Below are 24,287 nucleotides of genomic sequence, written 5' to 3'. Positions count from 1 at the left end.
TTCCTTTCGAAAAGTAAACGAAGGAAATTCGCGTGTGATACACATTGAATAAAATCAGAAGGGGATAATAGAAGAAGGATGACACTCTGTATCCTATTAATACATTAGGATGATTCTTCCCAGGCTGACCCCCTTTTTGTTTGCTTTCCCGCTCATCAAACTTCAGATGGGTAGCTATCGCACCGTGATAGGGTGAATTCCCTAACTGTTTGGTACTAAATCCTCTGCAATCAACCCACAATGAACCTCATCTTGACGTGGGAGAAAAATCTGCAGAAGCGCATGCGCCTTGGCAAATAGTTAAGCAGCGCTAATTGAGTAATGATGAGCTAGGAACTCTTTATCGCGTATGTGATTCGGTTTAGTAACCTAGCTTGTGCACTCCAAATGTTTTAGCTGATGTTGGGAATAATCATGTTACAATTACCCCTCCCGCTTTGTGGTGGTACACTTCTCCCGAAGAAGAGAAGTATTACACACTTATGATAAAAGTCACGTATTTGAAAGGGTAAAAGTCAATAGTTCGGACCAAAGTCATAGGTGTACTTGAACATTTAATATAAACAGTGTTATCTGTTTGTTACTAAGAGAAAAATAGTAGTGGCCATACAACCTTAATTATAACTTATTTACTCGAGAAGGCAAACTTGTGAATTTTTGTCCAAGTATCTTGTAGACTTTTGCGTGAGGCAGTTATTTATTTTAGAATCAATATCTAATTACGCGAGTAACTTAGCTGAAAATTATTCCCGCCGTGAATGAAGTTATTCGCAACGTCGTTAGCTTCGAGAAATGTCTGCCGTTAACTCCACCTTCTACATCGGCGTTAGACAGGTAAAAGATAATAAACCTTTTCGATGTAATGAAAGTGGATTGACAACACTCAGTATCGGGACGTACAAGGAGGGTCGATACATTTCCATCCGTCTCTGCGCACTCTCATGAGAAAAAAAAGACTACGGCGCAGGCGTCAAAAAGCGAGATGGAAGGCAAAGTTTTACCCTCGTGTCTTTCACTTTGAGTTACATCGAAATGGTCTATAAGAAATTAATGTTTAAATTGATCAATTTTTGATTATGGATTTTTTATACATTGCACCCGGTTCACTATTAATGCAAAAACTAACTCGATTACATTGTTGTATTATTTCTAACTTCATTGCGAAATAGAATTTAACTATTGTTGGTTTAACTGTGCAGCAACCAATTTTGTTCCCAGGTTCTTTTGGATTACTTGCCCGCCTACAAGAAATGCGTCAACTACGCTAAGGAGTGGGTCACCACTTTGTGTCACCGAGAGTAATTGTTTAAATATACTCGTGCGGTTCAAGAGGGCACTTGATACTGAAGTTGACGCGGAGATAAGATGAGAAGGCTCAACTTAGCGTGTCCTCTAAGCTTCATTGGTGGATCAAGTGTCCTCTCCCTCCATACACAGATACCGACCAAGCTCGGTTAAACCAAACACTTTAATTTCAATAGGGTCGAGGAGGTTTTTTATGAAATCGAAAATGTGGCTTCTGATTTACTGACAATTAAGGACAAAAACATCGTAAGTTAATTGAACAGGTTTAGGTGAAAGGAGAACGATTCCCGAGATGGACACGGAGCACGGTCATGAAAATTTAAATTCTAATTTATGTTACTCTCTCGTAGACGGTCAACTTTTTGCTGGACATGTGGAATCTTAACTTCAAAGTTTTTTCGAAGGTGGGCATGTTCTTCCCATTTGAAACCAGTTCCGTGTTCATATTCAGCAAAAACCCCATCAAAGTTGAAAAAAACTCGTTCCACAACTTCTTACCCATTCAAGGAAACGTAAGACACCAACACGAAAAGGCGCCACTTAATCACTTATGGATCAATCTATCTATAAACTGTATATTACAGGTTTATCTGTCGTTGTTGGGTCTTATGACTCTTGTTTCTTGTATCTTGGTCTTTACTAACAATCCTATTATCAGTTACGCCAAGGTAATTAGATCTGAGACGAGCGAGTTGGCCAACATGGCTGCCATTCTAATTAGACAAGGTAAGTATCCCTCGAGGGATCCGTCACTGGTGAAATCGGTGTACAGGAAATCAGATATTGATTAGCTTCTCGCCACGAAAACAAATTATGACAATATATTGATCTAATTCACAAACAGGCGAAATCAAGTCTGGTACTTCTCTGTCGTACAAAGTTCTCTTCGGTTCGTGGCTCCTGGGTGCCTTTCTCTTCTCGGTTATGACTCAAACGTATCTGAATTGCGAGTTTGCCAATGTCCAGTATATCCCGATGGACAGCGTGGCTGACGTGGCCGACAATTTGGACATAGTGGAGCCCTTGGTGTTTGGAAATACCTTTATTGAAACGTTCTTAAATGTACGCCCTAAATTTCACGACACCCCAATACAGTTGCATTTTGCCTGACGAGAGCTGGTGTTTAATTGACAGACGTCCTTAGACCCGAAAGCCCGCTTTATATGGAGACACTTGAAGGAAAAGGATAAACTGTTGCACATGAATAATCTCAGCGATTCCCTCGACAGAGCATATAACGCTAAACACTCCGCGTTTTTCATTACGAAAAGCGCCGTACTCTTGCTAGGAAAAGAATTGCTCGGTCTGAGTGAATCGGACAGGCTCCACGAGGGACTCCCCATCTTCACTACTAATTTGGGACCCCTACACTCGCCTGACTTATCCCCCGCTTGCAAGGAACAAATCAACAGGAAGTAAGCGATAATTGCATTGTCAGTCACAGCTTGGTTTCCTCTATTAATATCCGTGTACAGGTTAATCAAAGTTCAAGAAATGAAGTTGCTAGAAGGTGAGACAAAGGAGGTAGAGTTCGACTTGGATCAACACACGTTTCGTCCAACATTGGAGCAAGACGAGGAATTTGTACTCAGTTTTGGTGAGGCGAAATCAACGATCGCCCTTCTGACCATCGGATACGTCGCCTCGGTCACTTATTTCACCGTTCATTTCATAATCGCGTCCAGAAACGAACATCAAAAACGTTCCAAGGCTCGCCGGTCAAGAGGAAGACAACCCTTATTCTCATTGTAAAACTCCTATACTACTATAATTTGGTCAGATCTTTGGGGTCAACTTTTAGAAAAGGTAGCAACTTAATGAAGGGGGAGAGTCTGGTTATTACCTTTCGACGATTTACAAAGAGAGTTGTACCGACACCAAACTGCGCTTCAATATCAATAACATAAATTATGTACTCGTGTAAAATCAGAGATTTAAATAAATATCCTCCGTCAATTATAAAAGCGTAATTAGAAACTTCTTGGGCTCGACATTAATTCTCACTTTCATCAAATACATTCAGCGGACGATTCTTTCGACTTAGCCGAGCGGATTTGGACTTGCGACCATTAAAGGGATGTACAACGTGTTATGTAGGGGCGGGACCTATATCAATATTATCTTCCATCAAGTAGAGCTCTACTGGGCATGAGTGGATAACTTCGATATTATCAGTGCATAGAGAATGGGCCTCGTCATTTCCCTTGACGCTGTCCGCCGAGTCGATACACGTTTACGGTCAAGTGACATTTCCTAAACACTACTCCGGGAAAGCTACTACTTCAAAATATGGTTCTTGACAACGGATTGTACAACCCTTTAAGAACTTAACTACCAAGTTTCCAAAGTGTCATATCAGTACTACGTCACGTCAGTTCTTTGTCATGGTAGGAAACCTACTACCTAGCAGAAGGGATAGTTCATTCTAGTAAAAATTTATCATAAATATTAAAGTTAATTTTCTCAGTCTGTAATACCAATACTGTAGTCAAAATAATCGTGAATAGACCAAGTCATTTACGAAAAAGGCTGAATATCATATAATACTTTTTCTAACCCAGTAGAAAATCCATAGAGTTTCGTAACCCATTATTGCAGTAAAAATCCATACTATCTCATGTCCAGGCACAATTAACTCGCGCAATCTAGACAACCTGTTTTTTTTCCTTTCAAGACACGCATAACCCACCTGATCTTGAGCTCAAGACTGCGAAATACTAGAGTATTCAATCGGTCAAGGAACTAGAACACAGGATTATATCCGGGAAATTCAAGAAGTACGGAAATTATTATTTCTAGTGGTCCAAAAGCATTGCAATTTTAAGGAGAGGGGCATTTCAGCGTATTATTTTATACTAAAAGCGTATATAAGTTTCACAGGTACTTTGAAATTGCAAACTAATTTTCACGAGCGCACGAACGAGTGGGCTATGAGTGTAATTTAACATAGAAAATTCAATAATAGTCATGCCTTGCATTTGGCAAATTCAATAGTACCGACCAAATCTACGCCGGTACCTGAGCACATGCTGAGCAATAACGAGAACTGTTACAGTTTCACAGCCAATATTATTCAATTTACTCGAGAAAGGTGTATTTCGTTGGAATATTTTATCGCTTTTTCTTCTTGGGAAACTACCTAGTGTCATTTCGTTGACAGTTAAAACCAAAAAGGGTACACGTAGGTTAAAAGTAATTATTCGCGGCGTCGATAGCTTGGAGAAATGTCCTCCAATAAATCCACCTTCTACATCGGCATTAGCGAGGTAAAAGCCAACTAGAGAATTAAAGCTAATATCGTATTATCACTTGCAAGGAAAGTCAATAGCAACCAGAATCGTAGTCGTCTGACGACGTCCCCAAGAGACGTTACGTTTTAAAACTTTAAAGATTTAGCGACGCAATCTGTCTTGGACAATTATTCTTAACACAAAATTAACTGGGATGAACGAAATGAAGACTAAAAAAAATTAACTTTCTTTAAAATTATTTGAGGAAATATAACATTGTAGTATTATTTTTAATTTGATTGCTCAAGAATTTTAATATGTCTGCATGATAGCACCCAATGTGTACAGAAATTAATTTTCCAGATTTATTTGAACTTAATGCCAAGCTACAAGAAATGCGCCGACTACTTTACGGAGTGGGTCACCACGTTGTGTCACCGAGAGTAATTGCCTAATTAGATCCGTGTACTTCAGGAGGGCAGTTGACAACACTGAATTTTGTTCCGAGACGGGATGAGAACGCTCATTTTAAAGTGTCCTCTGAACTTGACGAGTGGATCAAGTGCCCTCCTTGCCCGGACAGCGACTGACCTTAGTTAAACGCGACTCTTAATCATTCCAATAGGGTCCAGGAGGTTTTGTTTGATACCGAAAATGTGGCTCCCGATTTACTGACAATCAAGGACAAGAACATCGTAAGTTCTTTATAAGATTTTGAGAGATGGTTATCCGCGTTGTCACCCTCTCTTAGACGGTGAACCTTATGCTTGACTTGATTCACCATAACCTAAAAAAATTTTCGATGGTGGGAATGTTCTACCCATTGGAAACCAGTTCCGTGTTCATATTCAGCAAAAACCCCATCAAAGTTGAGAAAAACTCCTTCCACAACTTTCTGCCGATTCAACCAAACGTAAGACACCAAGACGAAGATGCGTCAGTCATGCGACAATTGTTGAATTATATATTACAGGTTTATCTGTTGTTGTTCGGTCTAATGGTCCTGGTTTCTTGTATCCTGGTCTTAACTAACAATCGAATTAACAGCTTGGCCAAGGTGATTAAGGCTCAGACGAGCGAATTGGCTAACATGGCTGCCATTATAATTAAACAAGGTAAGTATCCCACGAGGGCAATTTAATGATGTAACTCAAGCACTGTGCATGTGCAGGTGAAATCAGTTCGAGCAGATCTTTGTCTTACAAAGTCCTTTTCGGTTCGTGGCTCGCGGGTGCTTTTCTGTTCTCGGTCATGACTCAAACGTATCTGAATTGCGAGTTTGCCAATGTCCAGTATATCCCGATGGACAGCGTGGCTGACGTGGCCGGCAATTTGGACATAGTTGAGCCCATGGTTTTAGAAGATACCTATATCGAAACGTTCTTAAATGTACGCTTTAAATCTCGTGACGTCCCAATACAGTTGCATTTTAACCGACGAGAGCTGGTGTTTAATTGACAGACGTCCTTGGACCCGAAAGCCCGCTTTATATGGAGACACTTAAAGGAAAAGGACCAACTTTTGGACATGAACGATATCGGCCAAACCTTCGACCGAGTAAATAACGCCAAACACTTTGCTATATTCCTCACTAAAAACGTATTGCTCGTTCTGCAATCGGGATTGATGGGTCTGAGCGCATCGGACAAGGTCCACGAGGGACCACCCATCTTCACTGCCAGCTTGGGACCCTTGCATTCGCCCGACATATCTCCCGCTTGCAAGGAACAAATCAACAGGAAGTAAGCGTGACCTCAAGTGTAAGCTTAAGTTGGTGTTTGCTAATGCAAATTTCCGCGGACAGGTTAATAAAATTGCAAGAGATAATGTTTCTTGAAATGGAACGAAAGGAGTCAATCTACGATTTGGACAAATGCACATTTCGTCCAACATTGGAGCAAGACGCGGAATTTGTTCTTAGTTTAGGCGAGGCGAAATCAACACTGGGCATACTGGCCATTGGATACGTCGCCTCGGTCACTTATTTCACCGTTCATTTAATATTTGCGTCCAGAAAAGATCATAAGAGACGTTCCAAAATGCGCGAGGCTAGAAAACGGCAATCTCTATTCCAGTTACGAACCTCAGATCCTGTTTAACATTTCTAAGCTCGGGAGGCTCAATCTTTCGGACAAGGTGGCAACTTAAGAATTGGTCTGGGTCTTATCCCAGGCTATCTTTATTGATTTACGCGGCTAGATCCTGTGATACTAAACTGCGCTTGAATTTCGACACTACACGATTTGTTATCTGTAGCCATTTAAAATCTAAATAAATATAAATGATTTATCAAAACCTTTATTTTTGAAATCTATCGGTAATAATAACCACGAGGATGTATTGTAAGATACAAACTCCGCGAAATAACTGTAGAATTCTGTCGAATTTGATGAATCGTTGGAAGGGCACCAAGGTGACAGCAGTGAGCACAAATTGAAGTAGGCTCGGAGAGAGACCAAATTCTTCGTCATCCCCCCTTCAGGGAGGGAGGTCCTAAAAGGGGATTAATCTCTTGGAAATATTCTACTTACAGGTCAGGTAGATCTATTCAACTTTAAAATTCTGGAAAGGTAACGTGGTTAGGGGAGACAATTTTGGAGAGGTGACTGATAAATTCCTTTTTCGCGAGAGGCAAGTAGCCCCACGATGTACCCGTAATCCTTACTTCGATAAATTTATGTTACAAGCTAGTGTGTATTTTCTTTTGCTTTTCAATTTTCCACTTGATTTCTGGAGAAATAGACGTAACTTCGAATAATAAACACTGCCTTAAGACTATTCTAAAAATAACATCAGTATATATTTGCTTTTGCCATTAAATTTCCCTCGATTTCTACGAATGTTGAAATAGGGGAGCGGGAATGAAAGCCTAAAATCCTTTGTCGACGGGTGAGAGATACTTTAAATTGAGTGTTACAGCTTGTATTTAAATGAGGTCAATACTATAATCCTCTCTCTCGCTTTAAATATATCCAGCAAACGAAAAACACAAGTCACAATGATAACCTTACTAGTACAATTAAATGCAATGCTTAAACTTACTATTCTAATCCCCATCCTTTTAAAATACACGAACGAAAAATATCACTTTCACCACAATTCACTCTCCCTACAAAAACGAACGAAAAATTTTATACTGCCAAAGGCGCTATTGTGACACCCCTACTACTACAACAACAGGGCAGGTCAAACTAAGAGCCTCATCGTAGATGTACATCATATACGATGAGGCTAAAAAAAGTGTTCCCCCTTAAGTGAATGAAATTTATCACGAGATTTGATAAAATTTTCGCGCGACGTGACAATCTTGGCGCGAGAATTTTTTTAAATAAAAAGGCAGGGCGTTACGCGATTGGTCGGACGTCCTTGTTTAAAATTATCCATAAAATCGGAACCTAATTTGAATTTTAAAATCATTCGGCAGTATTTCCCGAATGTTTCACTATGCAGACAGGTCTTGTAATTAGTAGAAGAACCGATAAAAAAAAATCACTTGATTTTCTACTTCACCCTCCCTTCAAGCACTTACTATAGTAAAAATCCATACCATCTCATGACCAGGCGCAATTACCTCGCGTAAACTAGAAAACCTGTTTTTTAGCCATATCGTAGTATACGATAGGCTCTTAGTTTGACCCGAGCCGTAATAGTAGTAGTAGTAGTAGTAGTAGTAGTAGTAGTAGTTGTGGCCGGAGTTTTCGCTTCGTTATCGTCAGATTTTAGCTTAAAAGGAACTTTATATTATCACAACCCACCCATAGGGGTTACTGGGCTCGGTTAGAGATTTAATTTTAATTAAAATTTTTTCAGGTCAGACCCGGGATTCGAACCCGGGCCTCTGGCGTGGTAGACAAACACTCTACCCACTCAACCATAGAGACTTGATAAAAACCTCGACTTTTTTATTATTTATTCTTATCTCTAAAATGTCGGGGTGATGTGGGGTGGGGTACCTCTTAATCTGTGGGGTCGGAAACTTTTGAATTTTTATCTGTGGGGTCGGATACTTATGAATTTGTATGTTTGGGGTTTTTATATTTATTTTTTTTATGTATGTGCTAATTAAATAGATAACGATTTTCCCCGTTTCCTACCTCGCTCCTCATGTGTTTCGTTCTCGTTCGGTAGCTATCGTCATCTATGTTATGTTTGACTGGAACGTTTTGGCGGTTAATTCAAATGTGGGTTTAGATAGAGCTAACATAGTGTTAAATGGGCGTTATGCGTCTGATCATTTTAGCATTGCTAAAGGTAATTCGAGGGGATAATCACTAAAATGCGTAATCACTATAACTAAACTTTCTCTTTCAAATGTTTCTGGGCATAAGTCCTTGTTAGAAATTTATAAGATGCGATAAGTGTGCATCGGCATAAGTCTATGTTGTAAACTCATCGAGGGGATTATCACTAAAAACTATCTGTTCTTCGATTCGCCGGAATATTAGAATTACAGCATAAGTAAATTTATACGGTTATAATTTAATCACTGTTTAGAGTAGGGAATCGAGGGGCTATTCACTCTGATTTTATGCACGGTAAATCATTTAAGCATTGAAAAAGATAGCGCTATTCACTCATTAGGGTAAGGTATAGAGGGGTTATCCACTCGTTAGGGTAGGTATAGAGGGGCTATTCACTCGTACGATATGGCTACTATTACGAGCCCTTGGGCCGTCTTGTTGTGTGTGTTTTCGCAATTACGTGTAGCCCACTCGATCTCGCGCAACATTTTAATCACTTTATTTTGACAATATCTTCGGTTCTACAGGCTCAATGTCCCGTAATTTTCATCAGAAGCGTGTTTCAATATATTCCGTGAGCGCGAGATTGAGAGGGCTACGCGTAATTTAACTAGGCATGTTCGCGGTACATGAGCACTTTATGAACGGCATGCATGGTGACAGTAAAATTCAATAGTCTCGGTCAAAGCTAGACGCGAACCCGACCAATATTGTAAACAGTTAGAGTCTCGCAATGCAGTGGCGATATAATCTTTGATTGTAATGAATTTACTCGAGAATGTAGGTGTATTTTTGCCAAAATATTATCTATATTTTGCTTGGGGTACTTAGTAGCCTTTCGTTTACAGTCAATATTTAATATAGAAGAATATTGGAATTGTTCGAAACCATAGTTAGCTTGGATAAATGTCAGCCAATAACTCCACCTTCCGCTTGGGAGTTAGAGAGGTAAACAAGAATTTAAAGCCATATTCGATTACCATTTTTAAATACGGTCGACCAAGACTATAATTGTAGCCAAAATTGTTGGGGTAACAATGTTGTTTCCAGGATTATTTGGATTTCTTGCCAAGCTACGGGAAAGGCGTCAACTACGTTAAGGAGTGGGTCACCACGTTGTGTCACCGAGAGTAATTGTTCAATTAGACCAATGTACTTCAGGAGGGCACTTGATCCTTTGATCAGCCATAAGAGCACAAAGTATTCCGTTAAAAGATGAGATCAAAAGGATAACATTTTGCGAGAAAATGAATCGTAACACCTTAAATTTAGCTTAGAGCTTGATGTCTGGATCAAGTGCTCACCTGACCCCCCGATGATCCGAAACCGAGTGAACCCGTTTAAACGAGACCAAGGGTGCGATTCAGCAGGCATGCGTTATGGCTTTAACGCAAGAAAACTGGCGTTATGATATCACTTTGCGTTAAATTTCAAAAAACGCGATTCACGTGTCGGCGTTACGATATCACGCGTAATCATAACGCCAAATGTCGGGGATACCGTATCGCCATCCGTTTGCTGGCGTTATAGGTTTATCACGAACGTTATAAAACGTTTTCCCGATATTTTACCAGCAAAAATTCAAAATGGCTGCCCTCCGTGATGCTTGTTCATTTATTTCGCGCTGATTAAATTGAGGAAAAAACAAATTTAAATAGAGAAAGAGTTTTTAGAGATAATACCCAAGCGTTTGAACTGCCGGAAAAAATATTTTCGGTTAACTACCACTGACCATAGTTTAATTGAGGCTCTGCGAGAGTCTTACTGGGCCAAGGCCCACAAGTATTTCAATCGATAATAAAGAAAGCATTTGTTTTCTGCTTTTATTGAAGAGTAAGTTCAATACTTATAATAGATTTAAAATGTTGCTATTTTATTATAAGAAGCTATTTATTATAGTACTGAATGCGCATATTACATGCAGGGAAACAAACTACCAGGGGCGAGCCTCCATACTGGATAATTACCCTCACGCCTAGAGAGACACCGCTAGAGTTGGCTAGCCTCTCACATGCAGTGACCTTGGGCTCCCTCTAGTGGTGTCTCGTGGCGTGAGGAATATTGCACAGCATGGAGGCGTGTTCTTGAAAGTTTGTTCCACTGCACGTAATATTAGTATTGGCATAAGTTTATAAGATATGTTCCATAAGTATGACACTGCCTATACTTCGTAAAGCTTACTGAGAGGTAGTTCGAGAACAACGTGATAATTCACCAGTTTAGAGTTTCAAGCTGCGCATGACCAGAGACTGCAGCACCCCTATCGGTGAACGTTTGAAGCCCTTAGTATGTAATTTGTGGCGTCTGCTAAATTTGGCATCGAATAGATCTCTCCCAGTCAATAGGTCATAGACTTCATTTTTAAAGAATATACACGCGGTTTAGCAGTCAATCTTCCTTTTTAGTCTGTATTAAGCCTTTGACAGCCCTTCACCGCGTCGCTTTACGAGAATCTATGACGTTTCCCCTACTTCACTTCATGACAAACTCTCAGTAACCAGTGACAAACTTATAGAACATATTTTATGAGCTTATGATATTGGTCAATGGCATACTTTTTTTCCACTGTTGCACTACCTTCGTGCCGCGAGTTTCGTTGCGGCATAAGCGGCTAAATGTGCGTTTGTTTTTGTTCAAGTTTTATCAACGGAATAAATTTCCCCTTTTCCAATGTATTACTAAATTGGATATTTTTTTACCCTTTAATGTCGCTACATTTTCCAAATTAATGCTAATTAGCTCATTTATTGCAACCCTTTCCACAATATTGCTATTTTAGTTCCTTTTTACACTAAAAAGAGGCGCACTTTTAGCCACTCGCGTTGCGACTAGCTGATTCCAACTTTAATCATAATTAATTTTCGAGAATTTCAAAGTTCCTATTTTCCTCCCTAAAACTTAGCAACATATTCAGTTGCTCTTCATAAACCATTTTCCCACTTTTTCTAGGCATTGTTGGCATTTTTAAATGTGGTTTTTCCCTCAATATTGTTGAAATTTTCGCGAGCAGACGATAAAATTCAAATTTTTGGCGCCAAAAACTATTTTCTTTGTTAACGCTTTAAATTATCCCCGCTAGATAGCGCAAATGTCGTTGAATCGCATTTCGGAGTGATATTTAAAATTTGCGTTATGAGATTTGCGTTACGAGCGTAACGCTGAAAAATCATAACGCGTGATACAAAAAATTTATCACTGTGCAGATGAATCGCACCCCAATTATTTTAAACAGGGTCGAGAAGGTTTTGTACGATAACGAAAATGTGGCTCCTGACTTACTGACAATTAAGGACAAAAATATCGTGAGTTGTTAAATGGGTTTTGGAGAACACTTCCCGAGATGAAAATTGAAATTATAATTAATGACACTCTGTCGTAGACGGTGAACATTATGCTGGATGCGTGGCACTATAACTCCAAAACATTTTCCAAGGTGGGCATGTTCTTCCCAATAGAAACCAGTTCAATGTTCATATTCAGCAAAAACCCCATCAAAGTTGAGAAAAACTCGTTCCACAACTTTCTGCCGATTCAAGCAAACGTAAGACACCAATACTTGGCGAAACCAGTTACGGGTCAATTGATCTGTTATATATATTACAGGTTTATCTGTCGTTGTTGGGTCTAATGGTCGTTGCTTCTTCTATCCTGGTCTTAACAAATAATAAAATTATGGGCTTGGTCAATGTAATTAAATCTCAGACGAGCGAATTGAGCAACATGGCTGCCATTATAATTAAGCAAGGCAAGTATCCTTTGAGGGACACGTCACTCACCGCAATCGCTGTACAGGGAAACAGCTTCTCGCCACGAAAACAAACTATGACAATATATTAATCTAATTCACATACAGGCGAAATCAAGTCGAGCAGATCTTTGTCTTACAAAGTCCTTTTCGGTTCGTGGCTCGTGGGTGCCTTTCTCTTCTCGGTTATGACTCAAACTTATCTGAATTGCGAGTTTGCTAATGTCCAGTACATCCCGATGGACAGCGTGGCTGACGTGGCCGACAATTTGGACTTAGTGGAGCCCATGGTTTTCGGAGATACCTACATTGAATCGTTCTTAAACGTACGCCCTAAATTTCACGATATCCCAATACAGTTGCATTTTAACTGACGAGAGCTGGTGTTTAATTGACAGACGTCCTTGGACCCGAAAGCCCGCTTTTTATGGAGACACTTGAAGGAAAAGGACCAACTCTTGTACATGAAGAATCTCGGCGAAGCCATCGACAGAGTGCATGACGCTAAACACTGGGCATTTTTCATCATCAAAAGCGCTTTACTCTTGGTAGATACGGACTTCCTGAGTCTGACCGAAACCGACAGGGTCCATGAGGGACCACCCATCTTCACGGCCAACTTTGGATTCCTACACTCGCCCGACATATCTCCCGCTTGCAAGGATTACATTAACCGGAAGTAAGCGAAAATTGCATCGTCAGTAACAGCTAGGTTTCCTCTAATAGCATTGGCGTACAGGTTTATCAAAATGCAAGAAATAAAGTTGATTGAAATTGAGACACAAGAGATGCAGTGCAAATTGGACCAATACACATTTCGTCCAACTTTGGAGCAAGACGCGGAATCTGTTCTGAGTTTTTACGAGGCAAAATGAACATTTGCCCTCCTGATCATCGGATACGTCGCCTCGGTCACTTATTTCACCGTTCACGCAATATTCGCGTTCAGAAACGAACGTCAAAAACGTTCTCAAGTCCGCCGTTCAAGAAGACGGCATGCAATTGTGAAACTTTGAAACCGTTTTAAATAGGTCAGCTCTTTAGGGTCCACCATTTAGAAACGGTAACCGTCTCCTTTTTGGGTATTTACAAAGAGAGATGCACCGACACCAAACCAAACTCTGCTTCAGTTTTAACACTATAGCTTCAATAAATTATGTATTCGTGTAAAACTAAGAATTTAAATAAAAATTAACTGTCATTAATGAATATAAAAATCTGTCATCAAATACACTAAGCATACAACTCTTTATAGCGAGTCATTTGGACTAGTGACCTTTAAAGGTCATTTTAAAAATGTAAAATATAATTCTTCCAAAGCGACGATTATTTTTCTCAATTGTGAGGCTCTTGGTAGTACTACGAAAAGCTACCAAAAGGGGGAGGTCACAAAAGGGGCCGATTTTAGTAAAAATTAAAAATATTTTTTTTTGGTCTATAATACTGTAGTCTAAATAATCGAGAATGGGTCAAGTCATTTACGACAAAGCCAAAATATTGCAGCATTTGAATAACAATACTATAACACAAATAGTATATATTGTTAACCCAGTAAATATTCATAGTCTTGCGCAGCGTAACTCCTTGTAATAGTTAAAAAATCCATACCAACTCTTGCCGACGTATAATTATCTCGCGTGAACTAGACAACCTGTTTTTTCCCAATTTGGCATAGCCCACCTGATCTTGAGCTAACGATTGCGAACTTCTCGCCTATTCAATCGACAAAGAAGTCAGAACCTCGGCTTATCTCCGGGAAATTCAAACGTTTCAGAAATTACCATGGGAGGAAGTGGTATTTATGATGACTCTGGTGGTTCAATAGAATCAAATTTTAAGGTATTATTTTAAACGTATCAAAGCTTCAAAAGTATTTTTAAATTGGAATCGAACTTTCACTAGCGCTAGAACGAGTGGGCTATGCGTACAATGAAAATTCGCGTGCATACAATATTCAATAACCGTCATGCATTGCAATTGGCAAAGTCCATATTCTCGACCAAACCTACGCAGGAACTTGTGCAATAATGTGAACTGGAGTAACAGCTTCACAACGCAGTGAAAAAGCTAATTGTAATCAATGTATTACGTTTAAATATGTTATCACCAGGGATAGATTTAATTTTAGAAGTAGGAATGGAGTCTAACGGTTAGTATTTACTTCAGTCCCTCCGACTCATAGCCCACCCAGGATAGAGCCCCTCCCTCCGTCCAACACGTAACGAATAGTTTAAATTATCTTATTGGCTTAGTTTTAAACTACGTTTTGATGACGTTGCTGACGGGGACGGCGAAAAATACGTAATTCCTTTTTACCTCTGTCGCTATGACCCTCTCGCCTCTTCTTTCATACCCCCCTAACCTCGTCCCGTGGAAGGGGGTCCGGGACTTTGACGCGCGCCCCCACATTACTCTGTTCTCCATTCCTACTTCTAGTGATTTAATAATAAAAATAAATGCTTAATTAAAACATTTTTGAAATCTCATTCGTACAGTAATTTCTATCGATAATAAGGGTATCGTATCATACATACTCCGTGTAATAACTGTAGAAATTTTAGTTAAAGCCTTTTCTCCCTTGACTGACGAAAAATGATTAAATTTGAAAATAATTTTTCCCGATGTGATCTAAATTGTAGTCAGCCTGAATGTTAATTGCACCATTTTGAATGGCAATTTAAATATTTCAAGAACTCATTTTAGTCGACCTTGTTTACAGAAACGTTTTTAACCCGAAAATGGTGAATAGAATGGCTATCCAAATAAAATAATCCATAACGTTTCTTGACCACTTATTATGGCAAAAATCCATACTATCTCATGACCACGGGCGATTATCTCGCGTGAACTAAACAAGCTTTCGTTTGTCCTTTCGCAATTACGCGTAGCCCACTCGATCTTGCGCTATAGAAGCTTTCACAAATTTGGATAATCAACTATAATAAAAAATATGTAGCCGAGTGAAAAACAAAGAGTGAAGGCATTTTCCCCTACCTTGGGAACTAAATTTTAAAATTTCCTAGTTCAAAGGTTACGAAAATTAATATTGGAGGTATGTCACTTAACGCAATGTCTTCGGTTCTACAGGCCCAACTGCGCGAGATTGAGTGGGCTATGCGTAATTTAACGAGGCAAATTCGCAGTACATAAACACTTAAAAACCGTCATGCATCGCGGGTGGAAAATTCCATAGTCTCGAACAAAGCTAGGCGAAAACCCGGACGACAATGTAAACAGTTACAGCTTCGCAATGCAATGGCGATTGTAATCTTACTTGTAACGAATTTTCCCGAGAAGGTAGGTGCATTTTTGTAGAAATGCTATCTAGATTTTGCTTCTTGGGTACTTAGTAGCTTTTCGTTCACAATCAATACCCAATTTAGAAGAATATTGGAATTGTTCGAAGCGCTCGTTAGCTTGGGAAAATGTCAGCCAATAGCTCCACATTCTACTTGGGAGTTAGAGAGGTAACGAAGAAGTGTTCAAAATTGAATATCGCTTTAAAATATAGTCCATGCGAGAAGTGAATCCCTCTTGCATTATAAAACACTACAGTATTCTAAAAATAAACGAGATTAAACTTAAATTACCGCCCTTCTATAATCATTTTTGCAGTAATTTTAACTAGATTACTAAAGTATTTTACAAACATTAGGGTAAAAGCAGAAGTCCATTGCTAATTTAATGGACTTCTGGTAAAAGCCACGTAAACGCGCAATGTGTTGCCATTTTGGTTTTCCAGGTTTTTTTGCACCTCTTGCCAACCTACGGGAAAACCGTCGACTACCTTAGGGAGTGGGTCACCACGTTGTGCCACCGAGAGTAATTGTCTCCGTGTAGTTCAGGGGGGCACTTGACACCGAAATTTGTTCCGAAAACGCGAATTTCAACATGCCTTCTGAAGTTGATGGGTGGGTCAAGTTAAGTGCCCTCCTTGTCCTGACACCGATAGAACTTAATTGGTAAACAAGATTCTTAACATTTTCCAAAGTGTCGAGGACGTTTTGTTTGATCAGGGAGATGTGGCTCCGGATTTACTGACAATTAAGGAAAAAAATATCGTAAGTTTCTTCACGGTTCTTTTAGTTAGAGTTCATTCGCGATGACACTCTCTCGTAGACGACAACCGTGATAATGGACGTGTTGCATTACAACTTCAAAAGATTTTCGAAGGTGGGCCTGTTTTTCCCAATGGAAACCAGTTCCATGATCTTGTTAAGCAAAAACCCAATCAAAGTTGAGAAAAACTCGTTCCACAACTTTCTACCCATTCAAGCAAACGTAAGACACCAAAACTAGGAGACAAAAGCCACTTATAGGTCATTTGACCTATTATAAATTACAGGTTTATCTGTCGATGTTGGCACTAATGGTCCTTGTTTCTTTTATACTGGTCTTAACTGATAATAATATTAAGGGCGTGGGCAAGGTAATTTGTTCTCAGACGAGCGAATTGACTAACATGGCGGCCATTATAATTAATCAAGGTAAGTATCCCTAGAGGGCAGTTGAGGACATTTTCATGATATAATTCAAGAATACTGCGCATGTGCAGGGGATATAAGTTCTAGCAGATCTCCGTCGAACACGGTCCTTTTCGGGGCGTGGCTCTTGGGTGCTTTCCTCTTCTCGCTCATGACTCAAACGTATCTGAATTGCGAGTTTGCCAATGTCCAGTACATTCTGATGGACAGCGTGGCTGACGTGGCCGACAATTTGGACACAGTGGAGCCCATGGTTGTAAGAGATAATTACATTGAAACGTTTTTGGAAGTACGTCCTGGATTTCATTACGGTTTAATACAGTTGCATTTTAATGGACGAGCTCTGGTGTTTAATTGACAGACGTCTTTGGACCCGAAAGCCCGCTTTATATGGAGACACTTGAACGAGACGGATCAACTCTTGACCATGGATAATTTCATTGACCACGCACAAGAGGCCAAACACTTCGTTATGTTCATCACCAAAAACATCCTGCTCGTTTTGGGGCCGGACTTGCTCGGTCTTAGTGAATCGGATGGGGTCCACAAGAGCCCACCCATCTTCACTGCTAATTTGGGACCCGTGCACTCGTCCGACTTATCCCCCGCTTGCAAGGAACAAATGAACAGGAAGTAAGCGATAATTGCTTTGTCAGTTACATCTTGATTTCTTCTATTAATAACGGTGTACAGGTTTGTCAAACTTCAAGAGATTAAGTTTGTTGAAAGCGAACGAAAGGAGACAGCCTACAAATACGATCACCACACATTCCGTCCAACATTGGAGCAAGACGCGGAATTTGTTCTCAGTTTTTACGAGGCGAAATCAACTTTAGCCCTTCTGACCATCGGATACGTCGCCTCGGTCACTTATTTCACCGTTCATTTAATTTTCGCGTCCAGAAACCGTTCTAAAGTCCGCCTGTCAAGAAGACGGCGACCTGTAGTCCCATTGTGAGACTACGATACCATTATAAAATGGTCACCTCTTCGGGGTCAATCTTTTAGAAACGCTCGGGAACAACATATTAAAGGGGGAGAATCAGGTTGCAATGTAAGCGCCCTTTTAGGGGTTTGCTAAGAGAGATGCACCGGCCGGCACCAAACTGCGCTTGAATTTGGACACACGCTTTAATCAATTATGTATTTGTGCAAAATCAAAGATTAAAATAAATAATCAGCTTCATTAAAGAACATAAACACTTGATTAAATGATTTATTTTTTAAGTTGACTATATTTTGAAGAAGTAGAGTACCTCGACCACGTCCCTACCCTTCGGTAGGCGATTGTGAAGTACCGCCGAGTAGCGCCATTGTATCTGTATGAAAACTAGCTTATTTTTTTTAAGACAGATGGGGCGTTCTTTACGATTTCGTACCACTACGACCCTACCTAAACGCCCACCGAGGATGCTGAGAGGGCTTCGCTCATGTTCCGTAGGTGTTGGTTTCAGAGGCAACGTCATAGGTATGGGGGTTTACGTGCCATGCCCGGTAGAGCCCTAATTGGTGGAAGGTAAGCTTGATATCGGGCCCCGGGCCCTACATAACGGATTGTATATCCCTTTAAAACTGGACCGTGCAAGGGACTACAATCCTTTCTAGTATATCAAGGTCACTTCCAAGAAATTAATTTAAAGTAACAGACACTTTCTTAAGGATGAGGGGGTTCCAGTATCGTCTGCATGATAGGGTTGAGACGGAACATCGATTGGGTACGTATGATAGGGGTGTTCAAGGTTACCAGTTCCGCCCCAAAGTCCCTTTTCGTTTGAAGTCATATCTGCCGTCTACATACCCAATCGATGTTAAAAAAAATTCTTTGCAATTGTAGACCGCCCGCCATTTTTCCAGGCGAACCACTTCCACCGGGCCTAAGTTTTTTCGGAAATATATTGGTATGACAATACCTTTACCTGGTATTTCTACAGAGCTAACACGAGAACGACGGAAACGAGAATTGAAGTCGACTACACTCGGTGGTGGTTAATTTTCAGTCCTTCCATCAAGCTCCTATTTAGTCTGCATTACTAAGCCCCCTTTGGCAGCAGCGCCCCCCTCACCAGGCGTCGCTTTACCCAGAATCTATTACCTACCTCACTTACTTCAAGTCAAGCTCTAAGTATCCAGTGACTAACTAACTTATGGAATGAACATATCTTATGAACTTAAGCTAATATCAAGGCGATTGTTACATACATATCTATCAGTATATCATTTGTAATTCGTTTATGGGTATCAAATTTCTTCCGCATTTTTTTTATTCGATTGAACCAAAATATTGTAAATATAATTTCTATCGAAGTAAAAGTTCATTAGCTTTCGTAACGACGTATTGTCTCGTGTAAACAATAGAAACTAGTGTTTCCTTTCGAAAAGTAAGAGGAAATTCGCGTGTTATACGCGGTTAATGAAAGTCACCTATAAGAAAGGGAGAAAGTCAATAGATCGGACCAATAGGTGTACAGGAACGATAATATAAACAGTGTCGGTTACTTAACGAAAAATAGTACATGGTTTCATAACATAGACGCGATACAACCTTTATTATAGCTTATTTACTCGAAAAAGCAAGTTTTTTTCTCGTTCCAATATCTTATGGGCTTTTGCGCAATGCAGTTATTTATTTTACAATCAATATCTAACAACGCACGTAACGAAGTCGAAAAATATTTCCATTGTAAATGAAGTTATTTGTAGCGTAGCATTGGAGATATGTCCGCCGATAACTCCACCTTCTACATCGGCGTAAGAGAGGTAAAAGCTAATTAGAAATTTAGCCAAATTATTTAAATTTGTCAAAGTAGAGCTAGCGATGGGTTACTTATACGCTGCATCCCGTCTACTATTAACGCAAAAATTAGCTCGATAACATTGTTGTATTATTACTTCATTGCGTTAGAATTTAACTATTGTTGGGGCATCTATCAGGCAACCAATTTTGTTCCCAGGTTTATTTGAATTTCTTGCCAAGCTACGGGAAGTGCGTCAACTACGTTAAGGAGTGGGTCACCAATTTGTGTCACCGAGAGTAATTGCCTAAATTGACATATGTACTTCATAAGAGCACTTGACACTGTACCCTCTTTGCTTGATGGGTGGATCAAGTGCCCTTCTTGGCAAAATAAAATTAGTCTTTTTAATTTTAATAGAGTCGAGGAGGTGTTGTATGACAACGAAAATGTGGCTCCTGATTTACTGACAATTACGGACAAAAATATCGTAAGTTGTTTTGAAGAAGGATACCCAAGCTGAACGCCGAGCACGTGCGTGAAAGATAATAATCTAATTAATGTCACTCTGTCGTAGACGGTCAACTTTATGCTGGACATGTGGCATCTTAACTCCAAAATTTTTTCGAAGGTGGGCATGTTCTTCCCATTTGAAACCAGTTCCGTGTTCATATTCAGCAAAAACCCCATCAAAGTTGAGAAAAACTCGTTCCACAACTTTCTGCCGATTCAAGCAAACGTAGGACACCAACACGAGGAGGCGCCAATTATGGGCATTTGATTTATTATATATTACAGGTTTATCTGTCTTTGTTGGGTCTAATGATCCTTGTTGCTTGTATCCTGGTCTTAACTAAAAATGGAACTAACAGCGTGGTCAAAGTAATTAAATCTCAGGCGAGAGAATTGGCTAATATGGCTGCCATTATAATTAAACAAGGTAAGTAAAGCTCGAGGGCACTTGAGGACATTTTCTTGATGTCATTCAAGCACATTGCGCATATGCAGGGGAAATCAAGGCAAGCAGATCTCCGTCGAACACAGTCCTTTTCGGGGCGTGGCTCTTGGGTGCTTTCCTCTTCTCGGTCATGACTCAAACGTATCTCAATTGCGAGTTTGCCAATGTCCATTATATCCCGATGGACAGCGTGGCTGACGTGGCCGACAATTTGGACTTAGTGGAGCCCATGGTTTTTGGAAATACCTTCATTGAAACGTTCTTAAACGTACGTCATAAATTTCACGAATCCAGTTGCATTTTAACCGACGAGAACCGGTGTTTAATTGACAGACGTCCTTGGAGCCGAAAGCTCGCGTCTTATGGAGACACTTGAAGGAAAAGGACCAACTCTTGTACATGAACGAAATCGGCAAAGCCATCGACAGAGTACAAAACGCTAAACAACCCGTATTTTTCATCACCAAAAGCGCCATACTCTTGCTGGGAACGGACTTGTTGGGTCTGAGCGAAACTGACTTCGTCCACCAGGGACCGCCCATCTTCACGGCCAACTTCGGACCCGTGCACTCGCCCGACATATCCCTCGCTTGCAAGGAACACATCAACAGGAAGTAAGTGAAAATTGCACTGTTCGTTTCCAATAATAATGATATCGGCGTACAGGATAATCAAAGTTCAAGAAATGAAATTGGTTGAAAGTGAAATGAAAGAAATACTCTACGACATGGGTCAACACACGTTCCGTCCAACATTAGAGCAAGACGCGGAATCCGTTCTCAGTTTCAACGAGGCGAAATCCACACTGGTCATACTGATCATCGGATACATCGCCTCGGTCACTTATTTCACCGGTCATTTAATAATCGCGTCCAGAAACACCAATCAAAATCATCCCAAAACGGCTTACTCTATTCCAATTACGAACCTCTGATACTATTTAAAATTTCTTCTTTCTTCTATCTTTCGGACAAGGTGGCAACTTTTATTAAAGAAAGTCTGGGTATAATCCAAGGCTCTCTTAGGCGATTTACTGTGATACCAAACTGAGGTTGAATTTTGAAACCATACGATTTGTTGTCTGTAACTTTCATTTATTGTGTAGTCACGAAGAATCAGAAATTTTGAATAAATATAAATAATAATAACAACTGAGACTCCAGGAAATTACTGTACAATTCTGTCCAATTAGCCGCATGGTTGGAAAGGGCACCAAGCTGGGAGGAGGTTCCGAGAGAGACCAAATTCTTCGTCATCGGCACCCATTCAAAAGCGGGACTGGTGATTGGCGCATTTCGAATGACAATTCAAATATTTCATTCACACTGGTCATACTAGTCACTGGATACGTCGCCTCGGTGACTTATTTCACCGTTCATTTCATATTCGCGACCAGAAACGATCATCAAAAACGTTCCGAGGCTAGAAGGGCTCGAGGACGGCGATTTGTTTTCTCAATATTAAAATCCGATCCGGGGTCAATTTTTTGGAAACGGTAGGGAGCAAGCAACATATTAAGGCTCCCTTGGGGCTTTACGAAGAGAGATGCACCAACACCAAACTGCGCTTGAATTTGGACACTATCTTTAATCAATAATGTATCTGTGCAAGGCCAAGATTTAAATAAATAATCCGGTTAATTACAGCATATAAATACTCGATTAAAATATTTATTATTAAAGTTGACTTGTGGCTGTCTAATATCAAGGCGATTACCACCCAAATTAATATCGGTGTTAATTCTAATTAGTTTTCCTATTTTTAAATTTCTTTTACCTATTTTCCGACTCAACCAACATATTCGACTAAGTCTCATAACGACGTTTCATTTGGTAAACAATATAAACTAGGCCTAGTGTTTCTTTTCAAAAAGTAAACGAGGAAAATTCGCGTGTTATCCACATTTAATTAAAGTTCCCTTTCAGAAAAAGTAAAAGTAAATAGTTCTGACCAAAGCAGTAGGTGTTCGTGAACAGTAATATAAACAAGGAGGATGTATAAGAGTGGAGACTCGTTCTGGAAAGGTGGGAGGTAAACAACACGAGGCAGATAGCGCATTCAGCGGCGCGCAAGCTGTTGGTAAAGGCGGGCGTTATTGGAAACGAGGGGTATTCAAAATTTTAAACAAGCTCGTGAGGCTAGAGCAAAGAGGCTTGAACGCATGCCCGAGTTTGTACGTTCTCTTGCCGTGAGGGGGGGTAGCGGTAACCATGGTAACCCCGGGGAACGGCACAGTATCGTTTTAGGAACGGGGGGACTACGTGCACGGTGCATTTTGTCTGACTCCCCCTCTTGTACATTCTCCTTGATATTAAATTTTCTCACTTATATTATGGTGAGCGAAAAACAATAGTTAATAGTTTCGTAAGATAGTTTCCATGAAACCTTAATTATATCTTATTTATTCGCGAAGGTAGAATTTTGCGTGAGGCAGTTATTTATTTTACAATCAATATCTAACTATGCAGTACGTAACGAAGTTGAAAAATATTTCCATTGTAGATGAAATTATTCTTAGCGTAGCGTAGCATTGGAGAAATGTCCGCCGATAACGCTACCTTCTACATCGGTGTTAGAGAGGTAACAGCTAATTAGAAATTAAAGCTAATTCGATAATTGCGCTTTAAAATACGGCATAGACGACAACTATCATTTTGGCCAAAGCATTGAAATTTTTCAAATAAGAGCTCTTGACCCCCTTTATTATTATTAACCAAAAAAATTAACTCGATTACGCTTAAAATTAGTATCGTCTGCTAAATCGAACCATGCACTTACCCCTAAGGGATTGGTTGAATTCTTAGAGGCTAAGAGAGGTAAGGGTAATATAGGGGTATGAGGTTCGCTTTAGCAATTACCACTCGGCTCGAAACTCGACCGAGTACTCGCACACCACTGTACTTTTACTATCGTATATTTACCTAGATTGCGGAAATAGTACATTGTTGTATTATTTATAACTACATTTAGAATTTAACTATTATTGTGGAAACTGTCAAGCAAGCAATTTTGTTTCCAGGAATTTTTCGGCTATTTGGAAAGCTACAGGAAATCCGTCAACTACGCTAAGGACTGGGTTACCACGTTGTGTCACCGAGAGTAATTGTCCCATTAGACCCATGTACTTCGGGAGGGCACTTGACCCGTGTCAAGATGAGATGAAAACTTTAACATTCTGCCAGAAAAGGAATCGAGCCACCTTAAATTTTGCTCTGAGCTTGATGTCAGGATCAAGTGCCCTCCTTGCATTGACTATTTGACACCGATTTAAAGTCTGTTAAACGAGACTTTTAATTTGTTCAATAGGGTCGAGTTAGTTTTCTTCGATACCGAAAACGTGGCTCCTGATTTACTGACAATTAAGAACAGAAACATCGTAAGTTGTTTGAGAAGGTTTTGCAGAACGATTCAAGAGATGTACACGGAGCATGGGCAAGAAAATTCAATTTCTAACTTATGCCCCTCTCTCGTAGACGGTCAACTTTATGCTGGACATGTGGCATCATAACTTCAAAACATTTTCGAAGGTGGGCATGTTCTTCCCATTGGAAACCAGTTCCCTGTTCATATTCAGCAAAAACCCCATCAAAGT

The 24,287-nt window shown here is 40.0% G+C and overlaps 3 protein-coding genes across 4 annotated transcripts; all 3 read left to right on the top strand.

Annotated features, from left to right (window-relative positions):
• The first annotated feature begins 4,363 nt into the window (after nucleotides 1–4,363).
• LOC149709544 (uncharacterized) lies at nucleotides 4,364–6,823 on the top strand. Its single transcript, XM_089863790.1, has 7 exons — nucleotides 4,364–4,951; nucleotides 5,161–5,230; nucleotides 5,287–5,448; nucleotides 5,509–5,650; nucleotides 5,707–5,924; nucleotides 5,997–6,277; nucleotides 6,340–6,823. Exons 1-7 carry the CDS (start codon nucleotides 4,914–4,916, stop codon nucleotides 6,632–6,634), a joined length of 1,206 nt encoding a protein of 401 aa, XP_089719916.1. The 5' UTR covers nucleotides 4,364–4,913; the 3' UTR covers nucleotides 6,635–6,823.
• Nucleotides 6,824–9,227: 2,404 nt separating this feature from the next.
• Nucleotides 9,228–13,683, top strand: LOC149709543 (uncharacterized). Of its 2 annotated transcripts, none has more exons than XM_089864901.1 (9): nucleotides 9,228–9,556; nucleotides 9,641–9,724; nucleotides 9,827–9,906; nucleotides 12,009–12,078; nucleotides 12,156–12,317; nucleotides 12,380–12,521; nucleotides 12,630–12,847; nucleotides 12,920–13,200; nucleotides 13,261–13,683. In XM_089864901.1, exons 2-9 carry the CDS (start codon nucleotides 9,683–9,685, stop codon nucleotides 13,394–13,396), a joined length of 1,131 nt encoding a protein of 376 aa, XP_089721027.1. In that variant the 5' UTR covers nucleotides 9,228–9,556; nucleotides 9,641–9,682; the 3' UTR covers nucleotides 13,397–13,683. The 2 variants fall into 2 exon arrangements, with proteins under 2 accessions (XP_089721027.1, XP_089721026.1); XM_089864900.1 differs by having other exon boundaries at nucleotides 9,625–9,724.
• A 2,604-nt stretch (nucleotides 13,684–16,287) lies between these two features.
• LOC149709542 (uncharacterized) lies at nucleotides 16,288–18,302 on the top strand. Its single transcript, XM_089863789.1, has 7 exons — nucleotides 16,288–16,343; nucleotides 16,513–16,582; nucleotides 16,641–16,802; nucleotides 16,867–17,008; nucleotides 17,077–17,294; nucleotides 17,367–17,638; nucleotides 17,699–18,302. Exons 3-7 carry the CDS (start codon nucleotides 16,656–16,658, stop codon nucleotides 17,961–17,963), a joined length of 1,044 nt encoding a protein of 347 aa, XP_089719915.1. The 5' UTR covers nucleotides 16,288–16,343; nucleotides 16,513–16,582; nucleotides 16,641–16,655; the 3' UTR covers nucleotides 17,964–18,302.
• Nucleotides 18,303–24,287: the final 5,985 nt, after the last annotated feature.

The sequence above is a fragment of the Phalangium opilio genome, unplaced genomic scaffold, assembly GCF_054372755.1.
Source record: "Phalangium opilio isolate 3A_F unplaced genomic scaffold, DU_Popi_V2 ptg000013l_1, whole genome shotgun sequence".
In the NCBI taxonomy this organism is placed as follows: Eukaryota; Metazoa; Arthropoda; class Arachnida; order Opiliones; family Phalangiidae; genus Phalangium; species Phalangium opilio.
Note: the sequence above shows the minus strand (reverse complement) of the source record. Positions and strands in the feature narration are given on the sequence as shown.